Source organism: Ailuropoda melanoleuca, chromosome 2 (genome assembly GCF_002007445.2).
Source record: "Ailuropoda melanoleuca isolate Jingjing chromosome 2, ASM200744v2, whole genome shotgun sequence".
NCBI classification, from domain to species: Eukaryota; Metazoa; Chordata; class Mammalia; order Carnivora; family Ursidae; genus Ailuropoda; species Ailuropoda melanoleuca.
The window spans coordinates 6,523,157-6,541,512 of NC_048219.1; the positions used below are offsets into that span (position 1 = coordinate 6,523,157).

Genomic DNA, 18,356 nt, shown 5'->3' on the forward strand with positions numbered 1-18,356 from the left:
GTCAGTGTTTGGAGGTGGTAGGGCAGGGTCACTTCTACTTCAGGGAAAAATGGGCAGGGGTCAGTCCTATCATTTTGCCAGGATGACTGAAGTCCCATTTAAGGAGGGTCCCTCAATGATGGGAGACCCAGGTATCTGAGCTCCGAGAGGGCATGAATGGTCCAGTTGGTCCCATTCAGTGGTCCAGATTCAGCCACTGACCTGCAGTGTGACCTTGGACAAGGCACCACTGCACCTTCTGGGTCTGTTTCCCCCCCTGTTTCTAGATGTGGGGATACCCACCTACTGGGAGGAGCAAACAGGAGCAAGGACACAGGAAGAATTTTGTACACCATGGGGTCTGGGGCTCCTTTGTGAAAGCCGCCCCAGGCTCAGCTGCTCCACTGTGGTTTGTTCTGAAAGTGAAGGGCTTCCTTGGCGGGGAACCAACTGGGCCAGATCTCCACCGGGACGCCAGTCACCCCTCTACATTAACCTCTCCACTGACCCAGGGAGATTGGAGAAGGGGTCCTGGCGAGACTTGTGGCCCAAACCAGGCAGAACCGATTCGGCCAAGCGCCTGCGCGCGGTACGAGAAAGAGCACTGCTCGAGTCAAGTCTCCTGAGTTCTAGGCCAGAGTCACTCGCACACAGTGTGGCCTCAGGCTCCGCCCCCCGCCCCCCCCTTCTCCGCGAGGGGACTGGAGTCCATGATTTCTAAGCATTAGCTACCACAGCTTATGACTCAGGGACCAGACGAGAGAAGATGCGGTCCTCTTTCCACCCCAAATTTGGGGGGAGGTGGATGGGGACCGGATGCCTGGGCAGGGCAGAGCTGGACGACGAAGGACCGGGGACCCGAGGGGTTTGGGCAGGGTCCTGAGGAGGCGTGGCCTGGGAGGCGGGCTCAGGGACGCCAGTCTCTGATTGGCTGTGCTGCCCACCGCTCCGCCCCGTGTGTTATAAGACGCACCCGCGGCTCGCGCGGGGGTTGCCGCGGCATCTCTCTAGCGTGCGCGGCGTCGGTCCTCCCTCTCGCGGGGGCAGCTGTCCAGACCCGCGGACTGACAGCAGTAGGCCGCCGGGGGGCGGGGGATGCCGGGCTGCCGCATCAGCGCCTGCGGCCCGGGGGCCCAGGAAGGGACCGCGGAACCGGGGTCCCCGCCGCCGCCGCCCCGGGAGCTCCTGTCGTCCCCTCAGCCCCCGCCCCCAACTCCGACCTTGACTCCGACCCAAGCTCAGGTCTCGCTGCCCGCCGACGCGGCTCCGGCGTGGGCGGGCTCGGCGGAGGGGCTGGAGCTGCAGCGCTGGCGCCAGGGCGCTAACGGGGCCGCGGGGGGCACCGGGCCGGCNCTCGCCTCGGCGTTAGGCCTGGGTGGCTGCGTGCCCTGGGGCGCCGGGCGCCTGCGGCGGGGCCACAGCCCGGAGCCCGACTCGCCCTTCCGCCGAAGCCCGCCCCGCGGCCCCGCCTCCCCCCAGCGCTGACCTCAGCCCCGGGACCCCTGGCCTCACCCGACGGGCCATCGCCGAGGTTGCCGACCGACGGATTGGGACGTCGGCTGGATGGACGGCGTCACCAACGCGGATGGACGGACTGACGGACCCCAGGAAGAGACAGTCGGGGTGCCGGGGGCCCAGTAAAGGAGGCTGAGGTGCGGTCTTAGCGTCTGGTGCATCTGAGGGGGCGGGGCGGGGTGGTGCCGGCCCCGAATCTCCCTTCCCTGGGGTTTCTGGAGTCCGTTGGGTCCCTAATAAAGCAGGCCACTTTGTAACTGCCTCTCCCAGCCCTCCTGGGGAGTGAGGTGGTAGCACCAAGTCCCCATGATAGAGTTGGATAAATTGAAGTTGCTCAGATTCCAGGAGGGGTTTGCCAGCAAACTTTTACCAATTGGAGTCTGATGCACTGACGCAGGCCTCCCCCACCCCCTCAACCCGCGTTGCCTTTCCTGGGTCCCTTGTGGCTGTAAGAAGAGTCTTGCCCTTGAGACTTCTGCTTTCTGGCACTGCCCAGCTCCACACCTTCGGGGAGGACAGAATAATGAGGTCCCAGGATGGGGTGGGGGCTGGGCCAGCGATGTACCACTGAATTCTCTAAGCCCCTGTTTCCCATTTGGGGGGATGGCATCCCAGAGAGGGTGAGGATTTGTTTCCAACATACTTAGGCCCTTCCACTTCTAGGAGATAGATCTTTTCTCATGCTATCAAGCAGTTTTGCCAGGAGTATGTCCTGACTTAGATAACCAGGGTGAGGTGTTTGGTAACTGCCTAACCCCTCACCTGCTCTCCTAGGGACCCCCTCCCAACCTGTCTCTAAGATGGCTCTGCCAGGGATGGAGCCAGGTTACATCCTTTAACAAGCCCCAAGGGGGCAGCTATGTCATCTGCTTCTAGAAAGGGAGGTCTTAAAGGGCCAGACCTGAAATGAGATTGACTTCTTTTCCTGTCCACATGCCCTTCAGGACCCCCCCCCCCCCCCCCCCNGGCTGTTGCTTTGCTGCTCATCAGCTGATTGGACTGCAGCCTCCCTTGTCAGTCTGTGAAGTGGTTATCCTCACCTCTGGGAAGGGCTGTAAGTGAGGTTAGCACAGAGCAGAGGTCTTTCTTCTTCCCCCTGAAGTCACAGAGGAATGCTTTATTCTTTTAAATCCCACCTAGATGGTGACTAACATAATATAATAAAAAATCGTTAAAAAAAAAATCCCACCTAGAAACAGGCACTGCTTTTGCTGATGGAGCTGGCAGCTAATTTAAAGTCCTCATTTTATAGAGTGGCAAGGTCACATGCCAGTACTGGCCAGAACTAAGTCCCAGGCCTGTGTGTGTTCTTCCCATGGTGTCTCTTCCCTTCCCAGGGGCAGGGGCTACAGAGAACTGGTGTCCAGCCTATCTGCTAATGTGACCTATAACAACTCTGTCTCCTCTTTGGGCCAGTTTCCTCAGTCCCTCTCTGAACATTGCTATCTTTCCTCATGTCAGGGCTTGGGAACAGGGAGGAGAGGGTAGGATGAGAACATCAGAGTCACAGGTATCTGGTTTAATCCTAGAGTCTTGAGGGCCAGGTGCACTGCTCCGAAAGGCAGAGCCCCAGGGGCCCTCCCCTGACTATCATCAGCCTTTCCTCAGGTACCAAACTTTGGGGCTGGTTTCTAACATCCAGGCCTTTCCAAACCCCATTCTTAGCTGGGGAAGGGAAGTCCAGGAGGAGGTCTCAGGGAGTCTGAGAGAGCATGGGGACCAGGAAAGCAGTGAGGGGCCCTGACATCCTCTGGCCTCCGTGGAGAGGGAGAATCTTCTCAAGCTAGTTGGTTCATTTGGGGTCTAGAGGCCCAGAGAGAACAAGGACTTCCTGGAGGTGACAGTGAGGAGCTCAAGCTGCAGCGCTGGGCTGCAGCCAGGACTGTTGGTTTTCTGCGTTGTAGGAGAGGGGCACTTGGTCCAGAGAAGCTTTTAGCTAATGGTGTAAAGTGCTCTGTGCCATCACAGTGTGCCTTTCTCTGAGATTTATTATCATCAGCTCTGTGCTGATTTGGAGGGGGCAGGGAATGAGGAATTAGAGCTGGCTCTTGCTGGAGAAAGTGATGCATGTGTGTGGGAGATGGAGATTTGTCCTAGTGTCACAGGCAGCTCTGTCCCCCCTCCCCCCTTCTAGGTGTCCCACTGCCTCTCACCCAGCGTTTTGACCTGGGGAACACAGTACTCAGTGACTTGAACCCCAGCTCATGGTTCAGTGCTTTGCCCACTACTCCTCAGCCAACTAGTAAAAGTCACTTTCCCACCCCTGTCTGTCCCACTCAGCCCCCTCTAGGAGGTTCCGTTTTCCCTCAGTCAACAAACACTGGTACCTACTCAGTCCAGGGGCACAAGAAGGAGCACTAATTTCAGAGGGTCTCTGCTTTTAAGGATTTGTGTCTCCCAGCCCTCCTCTAGGCTGCCTTGGCAATCACTATCCCAGGGGACCCACTGGGGCTGGGCAGTTTGTGGTGTTGGAAGGCTATTTTTAGGCCTTCACAAATAACTACAGCCCCCGGTCTGGTGACTGACACACCCCTCCCTCTTTCCCCCAGTTTCCTGAACACTTTCTTGACGGCCCCAGCCCTGGGAGTCTTGACAACATCGATGGCCAGCAGTGAATCTGGGATTTCAGCAAAGGGAAATGAGAACAGAAGCCTTTCTTCAGGCCAGCGTTTGGGGCTGGGAGAGAGCTCAGGGTTCTAATTTAGAACTTGCCCCTCCCCTGGATAAGTCCTTCCCTCTTTTGGAGGGCCCTAGCCCAGTGAAGGCATCTCGGAGCGGCGCCACCAGAGGGCAGTGTGGGGCTGCTTCCCGGGGCGTGGGGGCGTGGCCTGGAGTAGGCTAGGTCCCCAGGGTCCGCGCCCCCGACCAGCCCCCTCCGGTCCTGCAGAGCCTTCCTAGGCCTTGAGTTTTAAGAGTCTGGCAGAACGAGCGGGGTGTGGCGGTCATTCAGAGAAGGGGCGTAAGGTTGGGCGTGTAGTTGGGCCTGGGCCCCGGACCTCAGGAGGAAGGTCCATCAAGAAAGACTTTACTGGAAAAAGGTTGCTCCTGTTGGCGGTCACGGTCTGAATGAAAGCCTGTAGTCATTTCGCTCCTCACAGATTTGTTACACTGATAATTGATCAGAACACCCCATTCTGCAGCCACCTGGGGACCAGGGTGGCTTCCTAGAGATTAGGCTTAAACAGGTCACAGCTAAGGTGCTCCAAACCTGTAGCTGGCAGTCTCATGGAGGCTTCCTCAACCTCCCCGCCCCCCGACCCGCCAGGTCCCTAGAGAAAACCCAATAGCCCAGGCTTCTGGGAGATAAAAGAGAAGCTCCCTGCTTTACAGCCGGGGAGTGGGGAGGCACTGGGGAGACTTGGGAGATCTCCAGCCTATTTCTTCCTCCATTAGTCCTTGAGGAACCCTGGCCAGGTTCCTTGGTTCTGGAATATATTAACCACCTCCGTGCTAGGCACTGTGCTGAGCACTTAACACCCTTTGTTATACTCCTCCCAGCTACTCTGTAAAGTAGGGGTCATTATCCCCATTTCCGGATGAGGAAACTGAGGATCGGGTAGAGCAGGTGACTTGCCCAAGGACCTAGAACCTGTAAATGAAGGGTCCTTTAAACAGTCTATGTGGCTTTTCATTTATCAGGCTAATAAGGGCTCTATTTGGCGGGTGGTGGTTCTGGGCTTTTAGCCTTTAAGTCTGAGTACCATGACCCCTGGTCCTCGGATCTGGGAGGGATGTGATGAGATGTTGGAAGGGTGGCAGAAGGTGCACCCCCACCCCCAGTCACCACCACCAAGGTCTAGGCACACCCCCAGAAGCTGGCTCCCCACCCTGGTTGTCTGGGCTCTGAGGGGTGAGTCAGGCTGAATCAGCACACCTGGCTTCAGGCAAGGACAGGCCAACGATGCTCAGGGCCTGGGCTTGCCTTGGAGGGCTACCTCCTCTCCCTGCACACCTGGCTGGAATATTTGGTGCCAACAAGAGCAGAGAGCCTGGGCTGGCAGAGGAGGAGGATGACAGGCTCCATGGCGGGGGCAGAAAGCGCCCCAGGCTTGGAATAAGACAGATCTGGGATTCAGTGTTTGCTTGTAACTTCTCAGCTGGAAGACCTTGGGCCAACGACTTCCCTTCTCTGGGCCAGTTTCTTGTGTGTGTGTGTGTTTTATTGGGGAGCTGGAGAGGAGATAACTCCTATTTAGTGAGAGGTCACACTAAGCACCTGGCACATAGTGGAGATTCATAAATGTTTGATAGGGCCCATCTGCCTAGCCCAGGAGAGGCTACTAGGACAGAGCCCCTAGGCAGTGTGGGCCTTTGCTTCCCCGGAGCATCGGAGCATCGCCATATCAGGAATCCCTGGAACGATCCCCCTTCTCCCCCCACTGTGGGCCCTGGGGAACTCCATAAGGGGAGAGGTGGTGGAGGGGCAGGCTTTTCTTCCCAGGAACATTCCATTCCAGCTGCTCAGACCAGTAGGGATCCCAGCCAAGGACAAAGGCCCAAGGGAACCTCAGCTTACCCCAAGAGCCCCCATCCCTTCCAGGGCAGGAGCCAGTGGAGCCCTGCTCCGGTACCTTCTCTCCACAATGGCCCTTCTTGAGGCAGATGTTGAAGGGTTTGGGTGGGGCTGGGTGGCTGTGGGAGGGAGGTAATTAAAGCTCTTGAAATGATTCTTTCCAGCTCCTCCCAGTTCCTCAGAGCCTCCACTCTTCGGATCTGGATTCCTGGATTCTGCTTCTGACCTGGGCATCTCCTTCAGGAAGACGTCCCACAACCTTACACAACCGAATCGATCCCATACAATCTTGGCACTGTCCTCCCTTCACAAGGGCCTTGCACTCAACGGTGGCAAGGTGCTCAGTTCTGGGGAAGGTGCCTATACTCTGAGTTTCCTTATCTAAGCCACGTTTGATTTTGGCTGACACCGTGTGATTGGAAATGTTACGACAGGTCCTCTGAGATGCAATCAGATTATTTAAGAAAGCAGCAAACATTCCCAATGTGAAAAAGAAAAGGATTTCTTTTAAAATACAGTCGTCATTCTTAAGTCACAGTGCAGCTGGGGTCCCCATTTTGGTCTATGTCATGGCTTCCCACTCTGACAACACTGGGAGGCTGTTTGAGGGGAAATGTTGGTCTGAGAAAGCCCTGTTTCCCTCCCCCACTCTCCTTGCCCTCCCTGACTAGGGGTGTGCCTGTGGCCCCTCAGGAAGACCATCAGCTGCTGGCTCTGGGGGGAGGGGCACCTCTTTCTCAGGGAGACATGGTGGCAACATAAAAATTTGGAGTAAAGTTTTAAATGACAAAAGGGAGCATATTTATTCACATCTACTGATAATAAAGGGGGGGCACATTTAGTCACCATCAACCCAGAACTTGTATTCTGCAAAATGAATGTCTATTGAATCAATCCCCTGATTTATACATTCAGGAAGAATAAATTTCAATAATGTGAGACAAAGGGCTGTGGTTTTGAGGTTTAGTTTGCAAGTGTCCCTACTGCCTTTGCTTTTGTGTGTCTCTCACGACTCTTCAGGTTGGCAGCTCCTTGAGCAGCTTCTGTTTGGTTTCGGTTGGCAGTCTGGCCCTGTTGACAGATTTGCAGACTGCTTTCCCCCTTGATCTGGCTCCAAGCTCACCCTCTCCAGGATGTCTCCCCAGTTAAGGATGTGAGGAGGAAGCTGGGGGATGGGCGTGCACACGTGGGACCGTGTGCCACACGGAGGAGAAGGTTGCACGCATTTGTGATAACATGGCAGCGTGGTGACCCATGGAGGATTGTGTGTGGCTGTGCTGGTGACAACAGGGGTCTGTCAGTCAGGACCCCAGCAGGAAACAGGGCACCCTCAAACTGGGAAGAGATTTCAAAAGGGATTATTTCCAAAAATGTGGGCTCAAGCAGGGAACAAGGGATGCTGCAGCTGCCCGGGGCTAGCAACAGTGGGGAACCTTCACAAGGCAGAGGGAGGGCACTGCCCGAGGGTGTAGCTGTGTGGGGAGCGCCCCTGACAGGAGCAGTGGCCTTTGGTTGAGAGATGCAGCCAACCAGGGCAGCCTGGTGGGGAGGGAGCAGGTGGAATAAACACCCCATTCTCCTCCTTTCTGTCTCCTGCCGGGGCCTCTCATTGGCTGAACGCAACAGGAAGGCTGAGGACAAGGGAGCCATTGATGCACACGTAGTCCACAGAGGTCAGCCTCCTGGGGCTCGAAGCATGGAGAAGGGTGGCGAGCAAGCGAGCAAGCGTGGGACTGGAGGGGCCAACACATCATGTCGCTGCTTGAGGGCATGTCTTCTGTTCCCTAAAGTTCACAGCAGTGCCTCTTCCCCTTTTGGAGCTCCCCCTCCACACGGTGGCCCATAAGGGGCAGGTGGACTGTGGCTGGGGGAGCCCGGTAGCATGGGGGGAAGGGCTTTCCTCCCTCAGCCTTCCCCTCTCTGGCTCTGATTCCCAGGTCTTGATTTCCGCCTGTCCTGGCATCTTAGATGGCTGCAGAACTGTCCATGAGAGAACAATGCCAGCCGCTGAGTCATTGTGCTGCTCACACCCAGAAACACTGCACCACCCCCAACACACCCACAGGCACACCTGCTGCCACCATGGGCCTCTGACATAGTCACCACAAGCCATGGCTGGTGTCATGTCCATCAAGAAAATGTACCTCTGTCCGCACTGCCACTCTGCCCTAGCCCTCCATAAAACGGTAGGTGCACAGAAGTACAAATGGCCACGTGCCAAACACGCCCCATCGCATACAAGTACAAGAGACAGAGGGTCCGCTCATCCATGTGAAATCGGAGCAGAGGGGCAGGAGGGCGCAGGGGTTAACAGGACCAGCTTTGGAGCCAGCCACACCTCTTTGACCTCTCTGGCACCAGCTTCCTTGTCTGTCAAAGTGGAAACAATAATCGCTCTTCTCTCAAGGATGAAATGAGAGGTAGTGGCCATGAAGCCTTGGAGTAAAGACTCCAGAAACGGCAGCTGTTCCTGGGAACTCCCGGCTCATGCTCTCCCACCTCTCATGCCCATGCATGTTGCAGACCAGCAGCGGCGAGCATGCACGCCTGTGCAAGGCCAGCCAGACACCCTCAGGCACCCGTGCCCTCCCCCGACACGCCTGCTGGGAGCATGTGCACGTTAACAGACAGGTTCCCTCTGCCCCCAAGCGCTTTCCCCAGGCCACTGCCTTTGCGTCTTTGTTCCAGCAAATGTCACCCTTTCGAGGAGGTCTCTCCTGACTTTTTAAAGTCACATACCCCAGCACTTCCAGTCCTACCCTGCCATATACCTTTAAGCATCACTGATCTTCTAAGACTATATATTTTATTTTCTGTGTTCCATATTAGAGTGTCATCTTCATGAGAGTCGGGAATCTTGGTCTTTTGTTTGCTGATGTATTCCAGCTCCTACAGGGGTCACTGGCACGCGGTGGGCTGAATTCAGTGTATGCACTCATCCTGTGGCTGTCTAGCTTTCTTACGCTCTGAAACAAGCACATCCAGGTGAACCGTAGTGCCCACCCCAGCAAACTAAACCTGCGTGTTTATGCTGCGAAGGTCCCCTCACGCCCACATCCGGAGCTGGGAGAAACGTAATCTCTCCCAGGCCCTTAGCTGGGGGGGCACAACCAGGATGGAGTGGGGGGGGCTGTTTTCAGTCACCAAGGCAAGAAAGTCTTTCCACTCACCTGTCTAGCCCTTTTGAGCCCTGCAGGAACTCACTGAGCGGATGAGGTGGCTGGACTCACCCAGGTCACCTGGGGCCTCCTCTGAGGCCTTGTTTTTTTTAGCCTACCTTGAACCATCAAAGCCACCCCTCAGAAACCACTAATGAGGCTGAATATGTTAAGGGCTTTGCAATCCCTGGATCAAAGGGGCTGGGTAAACAGTAGGCAGCGTCCAGGCCAGTGACTGGCTGATGCCCGGAGGGAATAGCTCCCCAAGAGCCTGGCATGGCCCCAGCTGGGGTTTGGAAAGGAGAGACCCTGCCCCTCTTGGGGACCTGTTTAGAGCAAGTCAGAGTGTGCCCATCAGCACTTGGGAGTAAGAGAGGGAGGGAGCCAGAGGATTGAGGGAACTTTCCTCCCAGGTAGGGAGGCCAAACCTGGGCTCTCGCTCTGGAGGGTGCTAGAAGTCCCCCAGTCTCAGCTGCCACTACTGAAGGGGTCTCCAATTCACATTCACTCAGCCTGTCCTCCACCTGCTTCCTGAGAAGGAGTGGGGTTGGGTAGGCAGAGCTGGGGTCAAGTAGCCCTGAGCACTGGAATGTGAGGCCAAGCCCAGGATCATAAGGACTCCAGGTAGGAAATACTGAAATACTTACTCTTTAACAAGAGATTTACTGAAGTAATTTGCAGGTACATGTCCGACGTGTAGACATGAGCTCCTAGCACGGTTCTCCAGCCAGGGCTGGTGTTGGGGGAAAGAGGTGCAACTCCCCAGCTACAAGCCTAGGACTCAGACACCAACCCACCCAAATGTCCCTGCCCCATAGTACAAGCCTGATGCAGGCTGGGAGAGGCAGCCCGAGCCCGCAGAGCCATGGAAGGTCCTTCTCCCAGGAGAAATCATGGTGCCAGGTTTAGTGTAGACAATTTTTATTGGCAGGTGTTAAGAGTGCAAAATGGTGACAAATCCAGAGGGATGGGAAAGGAGGTGGGGCATGGTTCCCTTCCTCCAAGTGAAGACCCTGTAACCAGGCCAGTGGGGTGGGAGCACTTGACTGTGGCCACTTTGGAGCCACCCTTCGAAGAACAAGCTCCTAGGCAGAGGGATCCTTACAACATGGGGGAAGGGAGCAACACCCCAGAAGGAGCATGGGCTGTCTCACCCCTGGCAGCTTGGCTCATCACCCGTGCACCTTAACAGCTTGGGGTAGGGGTGTTTGGGAACTGGGCTAAACCTATCCCTCTGCAAACCCAGGTAGCTGCCTCCTGCCTCAGTTTCCCTCCTCCCAGTGATTAGTCAGGTTGGATTGCCAGGCCCTGTCAGGGGTCTGGCCCAACCCAGAGTGAGTAGTTCCTATAACATACCATATTTTAGCCATGGTGTGGGCTGCGGGCCTTCCGAGGCTGCTGGGATCACTGTGGGCTGGTCTTACCCAAAAAGACCCTTTCTTGGCCACAGAAATCAACCCAAGACCTTTCTAGGCCACAGAAATCAACCTAAGATGATGAGCATTGAGGCTACCACCCCAAACATGCTCTGTCTCTTGAAGGCAACTGACCCCCAAGACAAATAGCCCCTGCACCCCACCATCATGCCGGTCCACAAGTGGGGTGCAATAACCCAAAGATCTATCAAGAACCCCAGCTTGGCCTTAAGCCCCCCGGGGCCTCACTCGGGGATGGGCGGGGTCTGGCCTCTTCAGTCAAAGGCCCAACCCTGCAGCAGCGCTGGGCCACTTGGCACAGGCTGCCTGTCCCTGGTCACATCCCTTACACACTCCTGGAGGCCCCACTCCATCAGGGAAGGCCCAGTACTTTCTGGCCAGGGTCTGAGTCAGTTACAAGGCAGCCAGGTGGGATAGGAGTGGGCCCGAGCCAGCAGAGGCTGCACGGGAGTCACGTAGTAACTGACGGTGGCAGGCACGACCCCGTCGGGGCCAGGGGGGCGCCAGGCCAGGGCGGCCGCCGCAGCCGGGCCCTGCTCGGCCAGCGCCTGGAGCGCCAGCGTGGCGATGAGGTCCAGCGTCTGGCGACGCTCGTGGCTCATGAGGCACACGGTGCTCTCATTGACCACCCGGTGCAGCGTCACCAGGCAGGCGTAGCGGCGGGCCACATCGGCCCCGCTGAAGTGGGCCTCCAGGTAGCGCTCCAGCGTGCGCTGCTGCTCCCCCAGGTCTGGGAAGTCGATGAAGAAGCGGGAGCACATGTAGCGCTGCAGGGCGCGCACGTCGGTGCTGGGCCGAGGCCTGAAGCCCCGCACCAGCAGGTGGCAGTACTTGAGGAGGCCGCCGCCGCGGATCTCCTCGGGGCTGCGCGTGGCAATGACGCGGTGCCGCAGGTGGTCCAGCGCCTCGGCAAAGTCGCCGTACAGGCTCTCACCTGTCACCGTGGGGTGGAAGGCCTCAGACATGGGCGTGGATGAGCACTGGCCAAAGAGCAGCAGGGAGTCCAGGATGATCTGGAAGGAGTCTACACTGAACTCAAACTGGCGCCTGACCGAGTCCACAAACTTGAGCTCCACGTTCTTGCCGCTCTTGTTGGACAGCGAGATGAGGCTCCAGCGGTCCGTGTCCGTGCACACCTTCACCAGCTTCTGCACGTACGCCTCCTTGAGCGTCAGCGGCGTGATCTTGGCCCGGTTCACGCCGGCCGGCAGGAAGTCCAGCAGGCAGGCCAGCACCACCTCCTTGGTCAGCTGGAAGGACGCCTCGCTGCGCAGGTCCACGCGGAACACCAGGTCCAGGTCCTTGTAGCCCAGGCCACTCTCCGGGTGCAGCACGTGGCTGGCAGCCGAGCCGTGTAGCCGCACGCCCTGCACATGTAGTCCCCGCTCCTCCAGGCTGCTGCGGACCACCTGTGGAAGAGACGGCAGGGCCGAGAGGGGTCAGGAGCCTGGGCTCCGGGGAACCGCTAGGCGATTGCATGTAATAATCACGCCAACATCAACCACGCTGACCACTTCTCAGCGGTCATGCCTTTGGAAAGTCTTTTAACCCTCTAAAGCTTTGATTTCCTAATCTGGAGAATGGCTCATTTGGAGGAAAGACTTGGAAAGAATAGCACCAATGACAGCAAACACATACATAGAATTTACTAAATACCACGTCCTGATCTAAGCACTTAATACATTAGGGTATAAACTCGGATAATTCTCACAATTACCTACACTCTGAGGTAGGTACTATTATTCCCATTTTACAGATGAAGAAATAGAAGCGCAGAGAGGCCAAGTAACTTGCCCAAGGTCACACAGCTGGTGAATTAAACTCAGAGAGCTCAGGTCTTAACCACTATGCTATTCCCTGTCTCTAAAACTGCAGGTAAAACACTTCATTTTGTGCCAGGCATGATGCTAACTGCTCAAATGTGTTAGGAATGTAATTGCAATTCACGTGCATTACTACATTAACCCCCACAAGAATCCTGAATTTGGGCATTATTATCCCAATTTACAGATGGGGGACCAGAAGCACAGAGAGGTTAAGAAACATGTCCAAGGTCAGAGAGTAGCCAGGCGGAGATTGGAACCCAGGTCAGCTGGCTTCTCCAGTCAATGCATGCTCTTTTGACTAGGACATATTCATCTTAATTCATCTTTACAAGGACCTGTGAAGCAAATGTTGCACTGGTTTTAGAGCTGAGGAAACTGAGGTTTGCCATGGTGAGACTCTTGGGGTTCAGGGTGGGGGGCGTTCAGAAGTGGTGGGGCTGGCAGTGGAAACCCAGACCCTTCCTGCTCTTGGGACAGGAGGCGGGCGATCATCTCAGGAAGCACTCAGCGCTCAGCCTGAGTGGGAGGAGAAGCAGCAGACCCTGTCTGCTGACATGGGAACAGGACCCGCAAACCGACCAGTCATCTTGAGTGTGTTCCTTTGGCCAGAGGCATCTTTCTGGGCCTAGGACCATGTGGGAGAGAAGAAAGGAGCTGGGCCCAGATATTCAGTTTTCTCAGCAAACCAGTGTACTTCAGGCACCATCCTGAAAGTGACCAGGCAGCATTCCTGCCCTGAGTGATTCTGCAACCCCGCCTGGCTGCCAAGTCAGCGCCCAGCACTGGGCTGGGCTGCCCTCCTCGCTTCTCTGCAAAGAATGCACTGAAGTGCTGAGGAGGCAAGCCGCAGTGGGGCAATCTGAGGCGGGCGGCTCCCTCCAGGAAGGCTTCCGGGAGGAGGACCCAGATTAGGCGAAGGTATTGTAATGGCTGCGGGGGTAAGCAACTGGCCATCAGGAACATGCCTGGGAGGAGCTGGGGGAGGAGGGGATACCAGCTCACCACATAATGAGTACCTGGACCTTCCCACCAGAATCTATAGGGGATAGATCTTTTTTATTTCTTCCTCTTTTTAAAGATTTTATTTTTAAGTCATCTCTACACCCCACATGGGGCTCGGAACTCCCAACCCTGAGATCAAAAGCTGCGTGCTCCACTGACGGAGCCTGCCAGGCACCCTGGTGGGGGCAGCTTTTTATGGTCCCAAGTCATAGATGGGGAGACCAAGGCTCGCAGGAGTGTCGCCATCTGCCCGAGATCACGGACAGGCACCTTCAAATCCAGGCGTGGCTGACTCTCCTCCCATCACATTGCCATCCCAGGGTTGAGAGGGAGCAGAGACCAGAAACTAGGGTTCTAATCCTCCCTGTCTTTCAAAACTTCAAAGTGAGGGTGACCCTCCGGTGGTCAAGGTAGTAAGGAATGGGAAGGTGGGGGTTGGGAGATGCCTTGGCCAGACAGACTGAGGAAGCTGGAGGTAAGGGGCCAGTTGCTACAGTCTGGGCTCTGGGACTTCTGACCCACACCCTGGAAGCTGGCAGCTGTGCCCATGTAGGCCAAGGAGAGAGAGGCAAGACCTTGTCCCAAGGACATTGCCAGACTTGCAGAGCAGACCAGCCCCCTCCCCAGGTCCCAACAGAGCTGATTGAGCCTTACTCAGTGCCAGCTCCAGCTCCCAGGCTGATGCTCACCCCAGGGCATGGCATCTGGCCTGGTGAGTAGGTAGCAGTACCCTTGTTAAATCGCCTGCGTCAGGCCATGGGGCCGGCTGTGTCAGCCAGCCAGCAGCTGTTGTCTCTCTCCCAGGTGTGACTACAGCCAGCTTGGCAGACGGACCCCAGATACCGCCACACCCAAAGACTGCAGGGCAGCTTGGAGCCTCCTGAATCAGACTTTCCAGCCATGAAGGGGGGCAGTGGTTGCACCTTCCTTTCTCCTGTGCCAAGGGCCTCCCCAGAATCACTCTGCTCCTGGGCTACTGCCGAGACCTGCAGGGGTTCTATAGGTGCTGTCAGCCAGCAGGCTTATAGAACTCAAATCTGGAGCTGCCTGATGCAGGCCCTCTGGCTGCAGCTAGAGAGATCAGATTGTCTAAATCAATTCCCTGGGCCCAGAGAGGGCAAAGGACTTATCCAAGGTCACCGAGCCAGTAAGTGGCGGAGCTTAATTAGAATGAGACCTCCCAGGGCTACCGGCAGGGGAGACTCCTACAGGAGAATGAGTCCCTCTAGCTCAGGTACAAGCAAGAACAGCATCTCTAGCTGCTCAGATTGCTGCTGTAGGCAAAGTCTTACAGGGGTACAGAGGGAGAAAGGTTCTCATTCTTCAGTCATGAACAACCAGCATCCCCCACTACACATACCGAGCGTCCCTCCCTCCATTCCCCCCAGCACCCCCCACCTCCACACATTGCCAGCACGGATGGCCCTCATCCCCGTGCACAGCAAGCACCCCTATCCATGCCCCATACACACCCAGCAACCCCACCACAGTTTGTGAAGCTGCCAGCTGCAGGTGCTGCCAGGAGATGGACTTTCTTCCCTGGGGATGCAATTGCACAGGCCAGGGGACGGTACCTGTTCCCTCTGGAGTCTTGAACCTGAAAGGGTGTGGGAGAGTAGTCCAACCCATCAGCATTGAACGGATGGGGACGCTGGGCCCAGCAAAGGGAACCGACAATAGTCCGGGCCCTGAAGCCAGATGTCTGACCTCCCACTCCAGCTCTGAAGTCTCCACTGCCTCTCCCCACCACAGCCAGCAGCTCCCTGCTTTGTGATATCTTTGACCCTAGTCTAGGAGAACACTGTACTATTACAGCCTTGTAAAGTCAGCTCCTATTGGCCTGCAGTCTCCACCACCTGGCAGGGAGCACCTCGAAGGCAGAGACTGGGTCCCAGTCACATCTATAGCCCTGGTGTCCCGAATAGGGGTTGGCACAGAGCAGACAACAGTAAAGGCATTTGGGCAGGAACTTCCCCTCCAGAGCACCCTTTGTCCCTGCAGAGGGGAGTTTCCACACTGGGCTCCTCCTTCCCCCATGTCCGGGACAACCATCCTGGAGATACAGCAGTTGGGGCCCCAAGGTTGACCTAAGTGTCCTGGGGAGAAAAGCCTCAACTGGTTTCCTAATTACCCCATGACAGCGGGGAGCCGAGGAATGCCTCAGTGAGCACCACTGGGGCTTCGGGTGAGTCAGCCCTGGGGAATCTGCCCCCATCCCCTCCCATTCCCTGGAAGGGAGGGCGAGGTAATCCCTTAGCAGACACTCCTCCTCCTCAGTGGAGGTTGAGACAGCAGGAGGCAGGGGAATGGCCTGCCTAGCTTCTAGCCTCTGTGGATAACTCCCAAGAAAGAAAGTCCATCTACCGGCAGGAATACGCAGGAATTGTGGCTGGACTTTCTGGTTTCTATCAGAAGACTTCCGGAAGACTTAGAAGTTGAGTCTAACAGCTGGGCAAGGGGTAAGAAACCTTGACCCTGTGGCAGGTGGCTCCCAGGAAGACCCATGATTCTCTGGGTTTGATTTTCACCTCTTTAGGTAATCTTAGGCAGCTCATGGCCCTTTTTAGAGCCTCATCTTCCCCAGCCACAAAATAGGTACAATAATATTACCATATTCTGGCATTTCAGAGTATGACAGCACCTAGGTTATACAGATGAAAGAGCAATTTTAGGGGTGCTGAAAGTTAGGTAAAGGAAAAAGGGAGTTTGAGGAAGGGGAGAGAGCTACCAGAATTCTTTTCCTGCCTCTCAGGAGACACCAGGGCCAGCCTTCATTTCCAATTTTGGGGAAGGGGAGAAACACCTAAACTGGACACCTGATGTCGCCCTCCAGCATGCAGGCACCGGGTCTCCGTTCATCTCCTCCTGCCACAACCCCAGCTGAGAGGGACAGAGTCCTTATTGGGATTTCTTGGCCTTTCCACTTAGCCACGGGCTCTTGAGCCAAGGGCTGTGGAAGCACAGGACAAAGTCTGTCCCTAGAACCTTGAGAGAGGGAAGGGGTGTTTGTGTGGGGGGTGAGGCCCAACGATGAAGATTTGGGGATAAAAAAAAAACTATTTTGAACCCAAGCATGCACACCTACCCCCGCAGGGCTGCCTGTCTCAGCAAGCAGAGCTTTTCTCCCCCCCCCCCCCCCCCCCCCCCCCCCCCCCCACCCTATCCCGGCAACCTCCGCCAAGTCCCTCCCCATTCTCCTCCCATTTCCTAGCTAGGACCAGGGTGAATGGTTCGAGAGGAATCGGACTCTCCAGAGGCAGGGTAAGGGAAAACCAAGTGGGGAAGGAGCATGGTCTACTATCCGCGTTCTGTGCGATTTTGTTACAGTCCCTGTCTAAGCCTCATTTCCCCCAGCAGTCCAGAGAATCGAACAGACTCTGGGTGCCTCCCAGCACAAGAAACTGAGACTGGAGACCCCATAATTCCCCCCGCCCCACACACACGTCCCGCTCACCTGCACAATCTGCCGGGGCTGCACGCTCAGAGTGGGGAAGTTGCCGCGCCCGTGAATGGGAATCGGTTCGCTCAGGAGCGCGTCCAGTCGCTTCACCTGTGGCCAGCCCAGCCTACTCAGGTGCCGTCCGAGGGAGGCCGTTGAGGCCTCCGGGTCGGGGCCGCCGCCTGTCGGGGCGGCCGTGGCCACCGCCGAGGCCGCAGCCGTCCCCACCTGCGCAGCTGCCTGGTCCGGGCTCTCAGCTCCACTCTCCGACGGCATCATTAGCCCGGCCCCGGGGCCCCGACGGCAGAAACCGGGGGGGTGGTTAAGGGGGAAAGGGCAGGGAGAGCGGCTGGGCCGGGGCCAAGGCGAGGGGCGCGGCTGCAGGGACCGGGTGGCAGCGACGGCGAGGCAAACTTAGGGCACACCTCCGACAGCGACGACCAACCGACCCTAGAGCCTGTACTCCAGGGCCCCGCGGACTCTTATAGGCCGCGGGCGACATGCCCATTGGTCCAGACAGCTGTCACACAGTGGGAGCACCCCCTCCTCTCGACGACCTTGCCATTGGTCAGCAGAGCTTTGCACGTGAGTCACTAGTCGCCTGGGAGATTCCGATTGGCTGGCTGGCACGCCCCTGCCCCGCCCTCCTGAGCCCGCTGAATTCCCTCCTTTGGTCTTTAAAGAACTTCTGTTCTCAGTGATTGGCCCGGGCGGAGGCAGGCCTAGACTTAAAGGGACTGCTCCCTCCAGGGGCGGGAGGGAGTGAAGGGTCCTGTGGAGTTTGCAGCAGAGTTGGACCACTAAGAAGTTCCAGAGTTGGAACTGGAAGGAATTTGGAAGTCGCCTGGCCTGGTCCTGGTCATCCGCTATTTTCAGAAGCCCAGAGAGTCTGTGCCGCTGGTTCAACTCCTCCCAGCGCTCCTCCTGCTCTTCCAGAATCGAGGAAAGGTAACAAGCTCTATGTATACCGAGGTAGATACTATTTAACGTTGTCAACCACAGCCTCAACAGCGTCAATGTTCCTATTGAGGGGAGGGGACACCTGTTCAGAGAGGCGGCGTGACTCCCTCAAGGTTACACAGCAAATGAGTTGAGACCCGGTGCTGAACCCGGGCTATAGCATCTGTGGTGCATGCTCTTTCCATTACATTTGTGCAGACCCAGCGCCTTTACGGGGCTGGAGGATGGAGGGCAGCCGGAAATGGGAAGGTGGTTTTCCAGACCCAGCGTCTTGGGCTCTTCCGCAGCCCCCTCTGGTAGAGACTTCCTAAGCAGCTGATGGAAAGTCTTTCCTGCCAGCTTCTTCTCAGCCTTATCAGGTCCTGTGTGCCCCCAGGCAAATCACTAACTGCTCTGAGCCAGTTTCCTTTTCTGTCCCAGAGAAGATGTTCAATAAATATTTTTAAAATTTTGATTTGATTACTTATAGTTGGCAAAAACGTTTTCATACATTCTATTGAAATAATATGTTTACATGGTTTTTTTCCC

General features: G+C 56.5%; 2 protein-coding genes across 2 annotated transcripts; one reads left to right on the forward strand and one right to left on the reverse strand.

Annotated features, from left to right (window-relative positions):
- Positions 1-971: 971 nt before the first annotated feature.
- On the forward strand, positions 972-6,952 carry TRNP1 (TMF1 regulated nuclear protein 1). Its single transcript, XM_034647427.1, has 2 exons — positions 972-1,631; positions 6,172-6,952. Exon 1 carries the CDS (start codon positions 1,075-1,077, stop codon positions 1,462-1,464), a length of 390 nt encoding a protein of 129 aa, XP_034503318.1. The 5' UTR covers positions 972-1,074; the 3' UTR covers positions 1,465-1,631; positions 6,172-6,952.
- A 3,117-nt stretch (positions 6,953-10,069) lies between these two features.
- Positions 10,070-17,322, reverse strand: TENT5B (terminal nucleotidyltransferase 5B). The gene is made up of 2 exons (XM_002913314.4): positions 16,884-17,322; positions 10,070-12,010 (listed from the first exon to the last, which is right to left on the reverse strand). Exons 1-2 carry the CDS (start codon positions 17,145-17,147, stop codon positions 10,991-10,993), a joined length of 1,284 nt encoding a protein of 427 aa, XP_002913360.2. The 5' UTR covers positions 17,148-17,322; the 3' UTR covers positions 10,070-10,990.
- Positions 17,323-18,356: the final 1,034 nt, after the last annotated feature.

Coding starts and splice junctions, on each gene's coding strand:
- TENT5B (XM_002913314.4), bottom strand. CDS start 17,147: ATGATGCCGTCGGAGAGTGGAGCTGAGAGCCCGGACCAGGCAGCTGCG. Junction 12,011..16,883: donor AGCCCCGGCAGATTGTGCAG/GTGAGCGGGACG, acceptor TCTCTTCCACAG/GTGGTCCGCAGCAGCCTGGA.